Consider the following 11,933-nt stretch of genomic DNA (forward strand, 5'->3'; position numbering starts at 1 on the left):
AGAACCATGTTGGATGGATCCGCTGGAAGCTTACCTCAAGCACGGAACTCTTCTGAACCAGAAGGCCGAGGCGACGAAAATAAGGTTTGCTGCAGCTAAATATTCCATTATCAATAATCAATTATACAGAAAATTATTTTCAGGTCCTTACCTAAAATGCATAAGCCCCACCGAGGCCCTTGTAATATTAAAGCAAATTCATGACGGAGATTGTGGCAACCATTCCGGCGGAAGATCTCTAACACATAAGGTCTTAACTCAGGGCTAATTCTGGCCTTACCTAGCTCAGAATGCTAAAGAATACGCCAAAAGGTATAACCACTGCCAGCGACATGGCCCAATGAAACATCAGCCTGCTGAAGACTTGCACGCAATGGCGAATCCATGGCCATTCGCACAATTGGGGATTGATATGGTCGGACCTTTGCCCAAAGTTGTGGAGCAAAAGGAGTATGTATTGTTAACCACAGATTACTTCACGAAATGGGTAGAGGCAGAGGCCTACTTAAGCGTAACCCATGAACAAGTATAGAATTTCATATGGAATAATATAATCTGCCGATTCGGAGTGCTAAAGGTTATTATGACAGATAACAGTAAGAATTTGGACAACAGAAGCACCAGAAAGTTCTTTGCCGAGCATGGGATCAGGCAGAAGTTGGCTGCGGTTAGTCATCCACAGGGAAATGGCCAAGCCGAAATAACCAACTGAACTATCTTCGGCTGTTTGAAGAAAAGTTTGGAGAAACTCAAATCAAAGTGGTACGAGAAATTGCCCGAGGTACTTTGGGCGTACCGAACCACCCCACGCAGGCCTATGGGTTCGAACCTATCATACGGAGTCAACAATCCCCACTCTTCGGACACATCTGTGGCTCAAGGGAAAAAATGATACACAACTCGAGCACAGCCTCGACCTCTTGGAGGAAAAAAGAGATGCCGCAGCAATTAGGCTCGCATCATACCAACAGCAATTGCGTAATAGTTACAACAAGCGAGTCAGGTTCAGAAGCTTTATAGTCGATGATTGGGTGTTGAAATAAGAAACAACACATGTAAAGAAGTTGCAACCCAATTGGACCGGACCCTACAAAGCCACAGAAGTGGTAGGGAAAGGATTTTACCGCCTAGCCGAAGCTGATGAGCGAACAATTGTACGCCCATGGAATACAATACACCTCAAAAGGTACACGAATGATCAATAGATCTATGTTCCCAACAGTCACATATGACTTAGATGTTGATGTGGGTTACTACTTAATAGTTTCTTTTCCGTCATAAGGGGCAACACATATACCTTACTATACTATTGATATTACGACAAAATAAACTATATTTTTTGGCTTTTTAGTTGCACCTTTGTCCTACATCGGTAAATTATTGTTCTACAAGTCCTTCTATATAGAGGCGTATTTTAACATGAATGTATATTACAACGAGTGCCCATTGAAAATTCAAACATGCATTTAAGCCATGTATCCAAAGGACACTCTTTGCAATAATTCTTTCTTATTTAAACCCAGAGTTCCTGGCCCAAAATGTAAACTCTACTTTTGTCCCACATCATTTAAATACAAAAAGAGTGTATAGTTAGTATAATTGTGTCACATTAACAATAAGTGCTAGAAAATGAGTCTCCGAGACAAGAGACTTCCAGTCACATTTATGGAAAGTTACGCAATCTTGGTGACTTTGGACTTTAATAGCCAAGGAAGTACATGCTTTGGACTTTAAGAATTCGGTACAATCCAACTCTTCTCAGGCTTATAGCCGAGGAGTAACCCACCTCGGACCCCAAGTGTCCGAAGGTATCCATAATCTTCTCTCAGGCTCATAGTCGAGGAGTAACCCACCTCCGATGTAATACCCCTAATTTTAAAAGGATAGTCTCGATATTTTTAATTATTGTTTTAGTGCGTTTTTACTTGATTATCTGATTATTTGCCTAATTGTGTAATTATTTTTATTTAATTGAATTAATTATTTAATTATTTTTATTTAATTGAATTATTAGAATTAATTGTTTAAATGATGTAATTTATGAATTATTTGAATTAATTGTTTACTGATTTAATTTAATTATTTGTTTCTTTTATGTACGCTTAGGTGGAGATTTAATTAGTTGTTTTCATTAATTGTTTAGTTAGGGTTTATATTCTTTTAGATAATCACGTATTTGATATAGCTGACTAGTTTTTATTTAATATAGGGTTTCGTTTCTTAATGTAAGTAGAATTAGGTTTTTCGTTAAAGCCTATATAAAGAACAATACGTCTGTCTAGGGTTGGAAAACCCTATTCACATACAGAAAGAGACTTGAGAGAAAAACAGAGAGGCTCAAGGAGGAAGGAAGGAGTGTTGCTCATGGGTTGAACCAAGGGGCAACAGAGGAGGAGAATAGTCTAGGGATTTGCCGAAAACTTAGAGACGACGGTGTAAGGTTTCGAACTAAAACCTAAAGGCAAGTTTTATTCTTACTCTTTCCCCTTAACCTATGTTCTGTGCATGCCTAGATGATCTCTAGGATTTTAATCAAATGTTAAATTAATCCTGTATGCTTTTTAAATCAGAATTTAACCATTTATGTGTTGTAAATTCAATTTGTTTCTTCGCATAAATTATTTGCTCATATGTGTTCTGAGGAATTTTGGGACATGAATTGAACCCTAGAAATTGTATTAGACATCACAGAAGGTTCTGCAAAGTCGTTGGAGGCGAAAAAGATGAACCAGAACGGTCTACAGCTTTCTATGAGAGAAAGAGCCGGCTCCCTAGGTCACAGAGCCCGCTCCCAAGGTAGGGGAGCTGGCTCCCAATGGTTGAGAGCTGGCTCTCAACTTGTGCAAGCTTGCTCTCATGCCTAATTATGTACTGGACGTGGATTTATGGACTGTTTTGGTATTTTTGAGGTTTCTGGACTGTTTTGGATTATTAGTAAGGACTCTAAACATTATATTATGTTATATTAGAACCCATATTGCATAAATAAAGTCTTTATGCTAATAGATTTAACAGTATGAAAGTTTAAACAATCTTGCATGCTGTTAACGGATAAAGGATATAATTGCTTAATTTTTATTTTAGCAATTTAACGGACTGTGATATGATTTTTAAATCTTGTATTGGATGCATAATTTGGTCATATACATATTAGACTTTATTTATGCTTATTTTGGGAATAAGGTTGATGATTAAATTTATCATTTAGTGCATCAATCATTTGATTTGTGAATTGTATGCACTGGTATGGGACAGTGGCATACTAGGGACGGATTAGTTCAAAATACTAAGTCCTACCTATTCTGAAATAAGTTGAATTAACTATAAAAGTTAAGTCATACTTATATATATGTATATGCACCGGTATGGGACGGTGGCATATTAGGGATGGATTAATCTAAAATGTTAAATCCTACCTATTCTGGAGATGGATTAGTTCAAAACACTAAGTCCTACCTATTCTGAAATAAGTTAGATTAACTATATAAGTTAAGTCCCACTTATATTAATGTCAAGTCAATAAACAGTTGAATGACATACCTTGTTTTAGATAGATTTTATATATATGATTATGGTACCGTGATATGAGCTTGGGTCTCAGGATCATGGTTAGGGTGCGTATATCGCCTAGGATAGATAACTGGATATAATTGTTGTTCCCTGGTAGGTCTAAGTATACATGCCCACGTGATGTGCGATTTGCATGTTATCTTCTATTCAGACTAAGACAGAACTATAGGCTAGTGAGCGTCTTATAGTGTGTACTTATACATATATGGACTATTTTAGTTATTGCTGAGATATCTAGGATGCATCTACGTATCGGGTCTCTATATGAATTGTAGTAGAGTAGAACTTGCTAGTGGGCCTGACCTACTCTTATTTTTCAGGTGTTTATCAGTTCTAGGCTTAGAGCTTGATCATGCTGAGCAAATACAGTCATTCACTCCTCCGACTACGTAGGATTACTTTTCATGTTTTAGTTTGGATTTTGTGTCCGTATTTTACGTTTCAGTTTGGGATTTTAATAGGGGTCCACTAAATGGATTCCCGAGTTGTTTAATAATATTGGAAGTTTTAGATTATTGGATTTAAATCATTTTAAATTTGAGGATTTAAGATTTGGAATTCTTTCAGTCTTTATTATTTATTTCTTAATTCTTTAGTATTCTGTGTTCATTTAAATATTAATTGTCTGGTTTCTCTCAGATCTGTGCTCGGACTTGATCACCCGTTGCTCTAGAATTAGGGGATATCACATATTTTTTCTTACATCAACTCTTATTTCCTTTCTTACTCTGTTTATACATCTTTTCTCCTACGGTCATACCCTAATTTCCTTTCATCATCTCCAAATTGTATCATTTTGGGCCTTCTTTCTTCATGGGCTGACTTGACTTCTTGCTTGTGCGCTTCAGGATGGGCCGATCGGATCGAGTATGAGTCAAGTCCATTTGCCTTGAGTGACACGCTGGCGTGTTATGTGTGTTGTGTAAATTTAATTAACGCATTGAAGGACATCATTCTGTACCTTCACCTATATTTATATATTGAAATCTAGATTAGCAAATTTGTCCTTGCTTTATTTCATATTATCTGAATGAAAGTTTTACAATGGATATTGAAATAATTTAGCTAAAATTAGGTAAGAGAGAAACACCGGGACATAAAAATAAAACAATTTTTAATATTATTTTGTACAATTTTACCACAAAATGTTGACCTTCCCTAAACTTTATTATTCAAACAAATAATAAGCTTCATTTTATAATTATTTTATTTAAATCAAATTCTATCAAATCATTATCCTAATTGACAGGATGATCGTGGGAGTTCAGTTTTTTGTTTTTTTTTTTTTTTTCAGTAAAACTTTAACAATTGAATGATTATATGTAAAGACTGAGTAGTTAAATAAAAATGAAAGACCTATGTGTATATCATAATTCATAACACAAATACATAAATGAGATTCTTTTCTCGTTTTATAAATGTCTTTTATTTTTAAATTTATTCCCCTCTCCAATCAAATTGTAGTGACTTTATCTTTCCCAAAGTTAAATTTATTCCCCTCTCCAATCTCCCGTCCATTATCCCTTTTCTCCAAACTTTTAATAAAATAAAATAAAATAATTATAATTTTAAATATATTAGTAAAATATGTATTGTACTTTCTAATTAACGAAAATATTAAAATATTTTACAAGAAATAAATATAGAAAAAACAGTAAACATATCATGGCAGAAACCGTGAAGCTGGAAACAGAAGCCCACGAGTCCAGAGCAAAGAAACTAAAAGATCACAAGCCAATCTAAAAAACATAATAATATAATTTGTCGTCTTGGGAGCTTGAATCCATACTTTAAAATTAAAATTGAAATCTAAACAATATATATTAGTAAAATATATATTGTACTTTCTAATTCAACCAATTCTATTTCCAAGATACCTTCATTACTTTGCATCCGGTCACACCTTACTTGAGATCGAAGTATATATTAATTAAAGAGAAATAATTAAACCCCACTAAAAGAGTTTATAATTAAATTACTCTTACTGACATGTACAAACAGCAGCAGTGTTATACTACGAATCCTTTAGACACTTAAAAAATAAAAGCAAGGTATTCTCATGAGACTTGATTTTTATGAGTTTATTCGTGTAGGATTATATATATATATATATGTGTGTGTGTGTGTGTGTGTGTGTGTATATTTGTGGCAGTAAATAATCTATAAGAATAGATAAAAGCCATGATTCCGGCAAAGGTTCTTGCTAAGGAAATTGAGAATTTCTACAAAGATTCTGGTAACAAAATTATATATGAGAATTATAAGTATTCCATTTAAGTGTTGAATTTTGAATCTAATTTTTCAAAATTATATTGTATTGCAATAGTCATCTTGATCAAGCTTAATTGACCAAAAGTTTCAAAAGTGTGCACATTCGGAACAGAGCTTTTAGGAACTCAAGTTCACGGGAAGAATTGCTTCTACAGTACTTCTCAATAAGCGACTAATGTCTTCATCCATAAATAAAATTTTCAGTAAAAGTTATTCAAAGAAGGAAAAAGAACAAGAATAGTGTTACATTGTTTTCAGTAGAATTTTGTTTCAAATATATATATATATACATACTTTTCACTTATGTTTTGCGATTTCCAGTAATTGTTTCCAATCTGCATTGTTGATTTTTAAATCTGCCAAAAAATTCTAGACATTTTCATATGCTTTAAAATCAGAAACATTATAGCCTACAAATGACATTTATTGTATTACCATCAAATCAAAATACACACCATCTACTCCAACGTAAAATCATTCCCTGCGCGAAAGACTGAACAATAGCTTCTCTTGAAGAAATTAACGTCAAAGTTCTTTCGAGCTCTGATACACTAGTAGTGTACAACAGCTACAAACTTTGGATGATGGCATATCTAGCTTTAAAACACACACTCTCTCTCTATATATATATTTATGTATCTTAAAAAGATGGAATCCAATCTCTATTAAGTTTTACAAGAACACAAGTGATTCAGCGTGGGCCAGAGAGCTCCATGTCTTGCAAAGATGATGAAGAATAAGAAATGGAGTAAGGAGGCCACTCTGATGAGAATGACTCAGAACTATAGTCGGTTGCTTCTATTAGTCCCTGCAGAGAAGATGAGTGAAAAATAATAAGTAGAATAATAGGTAAAAATTAATGTAATTTGCTAAATGTTACTTGTAATTATGGAGTTACATATTTAAGAAAATCCATAAAAAAAATTTGGTTTGTAAACCAATTGTCATAAACTGAGTGAGGATTAGTTTAAAGAAAATTTAGGATATTTTTTACAAGGTTTAAACAGATATTGTAGAATCGACAGTGTTTAGTACTAGTGTAATGACAAATCAAATAAAAGTAAAATATTTACAAGTGCTAATAAGAACTTGGAAAGAGTAAGACGGTGAACAAGTTGGATAATCCGAGTTTGGTGTCCAAATCGTCTCAGCATGCATACACGCTCCCGGAGTTCCAGACCACACATTGGTAGAGCAATTATATCAAACATGTGGTGAACTAAATAAAGTTGTTATTACAATTGATAACTATTACCAACCTCATGCATAGGCTCCGCAGTTTCCTGCCGTTCCAGAGCAAGCTCCAAGTTGCACACAACATCAGCCATTGGAGGCCATTCAGATCCGCTCATAAGCACACATTTCCTAGCAATTTCCACAAATATGCTCAAACAAAGAGGCGATATCTTCCCCTTCAGATATGGATCAATGATCTTTCCAACTGACCCTGCTTCTATGCACTTTACTGCCCACATGCATTGCAAGGGATGGCAATTTCTTCCAACCCGCTGGGTTTCTGCCCCGCTCCGCTCCTAATGGGGCAGATTTGGTAGCTCCATAAATTGGTTTGGGACGGATATAGTAAAAGAATTCAAAACCCGAAGCGGGTTTGGGGTGGGGGCGGATTTAGTGATGCCCCCACCCACCCCCACCCCCGCCCCCGCCCCCGCCCCAACCCCGATTATATATATATATATATATATATATATATATATATATATATAAAGTATATATTTAATTTAAGTGTCCATTAATATATTTTGACTAAATATTCGCTAGAATCACTACTTACTAAAATTTTACAATTGTGCACGTGATTCAATCTTTAAAGATTCAAGATCTTAGTAATCTATCCCAAGTCCAAGAATTAATTCAACAGTTTCAACTTTACCGCAATTAAACGGAGTATGCGGGGCGGAGTTGGTATTTTGTCTACCGGAGTAGGGGCGAGGATGGTATACCAATTATAAACCCGTCTCGGAGTTGGAGCGGAGTTGGTATTACGAATTTTTTAATGGGGCGGATTAAGGTTTAGCCAACTCTATCCCAACTCCGCCCCATTGCCATCCCTATGCATTGCATAGATATTATTTTCTTTGCACACAACAATTCAAGCAACACCACACCTGTAACGACCCAAGAAGATACCAAATAATAATAATAAAATATATAAAATTTCAGCATGACCTATGCAAAAAAAGTCCATCTACAACCTGTTGAAATATATAAAAATACAATGGCCTCATTAGACCTTGAAACTAACATATCATGTCCCAACGCACAATACAATTATTATATCACATTCCCAAAATGATTACATTCACATAAAAAGTCTCGTTCCTCCATCTCATCCAAACAAGGAACACACCTTAGTTACATCAAGTTACAGTCCATAAATGTAGCTAAAATTTAAAAGTCGATAGCTTACAACATTATACAAATTAAATTAAAGTTTCACAAAATAGTTAAGATTAAATTTACAATATGTTATAATTCTAATACAAAAGATAGCAAAATAAAATAAATCTTCAATCTCATCTAAACTTGTGGTGGATCGTCATCCGCCACCTCTTTTTCGTATCCTGAAAAATGTTAAAAATAATGGGATGAACATAAGCTTAGTAGGAAGTGTCTAAGGCACACTTCTTATGACCTCGTGAATCCACATATAGAATAAAAAACAAGAGAACGGGATCATACTATACCGGGGATGTATACCATAACCACAACATCCAATATAAACACATATGCCATCCAAGTCACAAACACGCCATATATGCCAATGTAGTGCAATGCCATGCTCATATCGCCTCCCATTTCCGAAACATATCCGTTTCAACATCCAAACCATTAGTATAATCTGACCCAAGGCACCTCCAAGGCGTCACGAGGGAGGGATTGGCTAAATTTTTCCCCGACCACATGGCACCTCCATGGCGTCGTCTGGGTAGCTCAACCACACTAGAGTCTCTCTCTAACCCCCTTTAGATCACACTAACACCACGAACCACTAGGCGCCTCCTAGGCATCCGGGATTTCGCAAATGCTTTTAGAAAACATTTTCCCAAAATTTAATTTCCTTTGTTTTGAAAACACTTTTCCCATTTCTCTTCCCAATGGATACAAGAATGCTCCATATTTCAAATCATTAATTCAACAATAAAATTTTCACACATACCATCCAACATAATTTTCCAAAAAAAACATAATTCATGCTTTCAATCAACATCAATTTAACAAGGTAAGTATTTAAAACATGAATTTAACTTCACATAGATATATATATATATATAATCACTATACAACAAGTAACAAGTAGTCACATGTTCCATAACCAATATTTAAACTAGTTTTGTAAGAGATTATACAAATTAAGCATACTTAACATCAAATTAAACAAGAAAACTCACAAAAGCATAAGAATTTATGTATTAGAACACCCCTACCTCAAATTGTAGAAAAACCCTCAAAATGAGTCTCAAAACTTGAAATCCTAGGGGAGGCCAAAACTAAAATTGCTTGTACTCACACGTAGATCTTGCCATGCTATCCGTTTTGCCGTAAACAGCTCCCGAAAACTCCAAGAAATGAGAAAATAATTGAAACTTTAGTTTGTAGCAAAAAAAAAAAAAAAAAAAAAAAATGAAGAAGAAGAAGAAAAAGAAGAAGAATGAGAGGGAGAGGGAGAGATTTACGAGAGAGAGGAAATAAGAGACCAAGTGTGGTCTCTAGACCACGAAGGTGATAATAGTGGGTCCCCTCACTTACCAAAATCTCATTTAATTAATTTTTCTCACCACAAATATATATACATGTGCACCAATTACTACAACCACACAAAATAACTTACAACATTAAAATTGTACACAATTAAATATGTATTATATGCAAATGGCCCAAGACACAACTCTTGTGTACAACAATTCCAGTAGTGAGTTCCACACGAGACTGTTCAGCTCGAAAAATGATAAAATGCAAAAATGACAACCCTTATATTTTCAAGAGTCCTGAACTAAATAGAATGCTCCAAACAATTCTCCAAACACACCCGGCACACTCCACGGTGTCCGGTACGCGAAACGTGAAAAGACAAAAATACCCTCGAAAAATCAAAAAAAATCAGAAATTAAAAAATGGTAAAATTTGGAAACATTATATTCTACCCTCCTTAAGAGATTTCGTCCTCGAAATCTACCCTCCTTATAGAATAAGGCCCACAGCCACACACCTTCCCGAGAAACACCTCACCAAACTATAGAGCTAAGAACTAAATAACCTTATTGCCTTTGGCACCCAATGCCAATAAGCAAACACACACTGTTGTCAGAAGAACTCAATGTTCACCACCCTATGAGGGTACTCATTACTCACAACATCATACACAAAACCCGCTGAATTCTACACTTGACTTAGAACCAACACTAATCCCCTTTACACCGCTACACAAGACTTCGGAGCCCGAAAGAAAAATGGTCACAAGACTCCTGAACATAACAACATCCTATCTCAACTCATCCTATAAAAGGACATGCAAGACCCTAAATGAGGAACCCTGTCCATCTCACAATCAAGCTCAACTCTAATCTACACATCTCTGTCAGACCAAACACTCACTACCTCACACTTAACTACACCATTACATACCCGTACAACGACTACCAACCACACCAAGCGACAATCACTAAACTTATCATCCTCAAGATGACTAAATAATGAATCTCCCAATGACTACATAATCATAAGTCACCAGAACAATAAAACCAATTATCCTGTACCCAGGTCACAAATCCTCAAAACAAAATCTTCAAGAATTAATAATCAAATCGTAAACCCTATACCAGACACTTAGTATTACCTAATACACTTCGTCACCCAAAACAAATCATCCGAATCCACACAGTCACACCGACACAACGCGCAATACCGTGCTCTCACTTCCTTTAACAAATTGAAACAATCATTGACCTTTGACCCGACATCGTGCTAAGAGGGACTGATTCAGGAGAAATGGTTGGTCAGGCCATTCTCATCATCGATCCGGTCTAAGCACAGACGTCATTTCTGTCCTCAGGTCCAAATCTCAAACACATTTTCATACAATCCGCAAGACAACCATGAGATTCACTCGCTATCAATCCATCGTTCTACGTAACCGTAACGGCTAAACAGTCACATACTTATTCTTTAAATCCCAATCATACTTTAATCATACAACCCTAACAAACTAGTAATAACACAGCACCAAACGTCATAATCATCGACCAGCGTAAAAACTTTCTAATGATCTTATAACACCCTTACCAGGTAGACGACTCCATAACATCATTCGGTTCAATTCTTACTTCTTCAAAACACACAATACGACCGTCTCATGCCTGAAACCTCAAAACCAAAATCAATCTTCCTATTAATTCTCAACGGAATCCTACATTCACTTTCTTTATTCACGTAGTTCTAAGGCGACATCGACACTTGTCCTCGAGATACTGTTCGAATCAAACGCCTATAAAAACATCCGAGTACATGACTCACATCACATCACCTAACCATCCTCAAGCTTATAATTCACAACACACCCCTGGCCATCACCGAAAGTATTAGACACTGGAAACACAACCCCTATTCAGCAACTCATGCCGTCAAAACCATCCTCAAAACAAGCACTACAAAAATCAAAGACTACACCTCCCTCTATGGGAATGAGTCAACCAAATCTTTACCGATGAACTCAGCAACATAACAAATCATACACAGGTCCGTCCACTCACGAACACGCACAACTCCTAAATGAAAAACAAGACTCATGACAAACGGCATTCTTGCTAGGACTAAAACAAATGGAAAGGGTAACAAACCCCGCTCTCATAAAGGACTGATGACTTGCACCTAAATGTACCCAACACCTTGTCACATGCTACACACCAACTGTCCAACCATGGACACCCAATCTCACCTGAGATAAACTAAACTCCTTACACACAAAGAAGAACCAAATGGATACCCGTACAGAACTACGAACTCAATTCTAGGCGACCTCGCCAATAACGGACCGTCATACACTATCAACACAGAAACCTCGTATACGATACCCC

At 35.9% G+C, this 11,933-nt stretch overlaps 1 protein-coding gene across 1 annotated transcript; it reads right to left on the reverse strand.

Annotated features, from left to right (window-relative positions):
* Positions 1-6,532: 6,532 nt before the first annotated feature.
* LOC132282185 (receptor-like protein kinase FERONIA) lies at positions 6,533-7,316 on the reverse strand. The gene is made up of 2 exons (XM_059783803.1): positions 7,101-7,316; positions 6,533-6,649 (listed from the first exon to the last, which is right to left on the reverse strand). The coding sequence occupies exons 1-2, from the start codon at positions 7,314-7,316 to the stop codon at positions 6,533-6,535; spliced, it is 333 nt and encodes a 110-aa protein (XP_059639786.1).
* Positions 7,317-11,933: the final 4,617 nt, after the last annotated feature.

Source organism: Cornus florida, unplaced genomic scaffold, assembly GCF_030987335.1.
Source record: "Cornus florida cultivar Cherokee Brave unplaced genomic scaffold, ASM3098733v1 CherokeeBrave_3.0.0_Hap2_Chr11, whole genome shotgun sequence".
Lineage (NCBI taxonomy): Eukaryota > Viridiplantae > Streptophyta > Magnoliopsida > Cornales > Cornaceae > Cornus > Cornus florida.

Coding starts and splice junctions, on each gene's coding strand:
- LOC132282185 (XM_059783803.1), bottom strand. CDS start 7,316: ATGTGGGCAGTAAAGTGCATAGAAGCAGGGTCAGTTGGAAAGATCATT. Junction 6,650..7,100: donor CTGCGGAGCCTATGCATGAG/GTTGGTAATAGT, acceptor TCTTCTCTGCAG/GGACTAATAGAAGCAACCGA.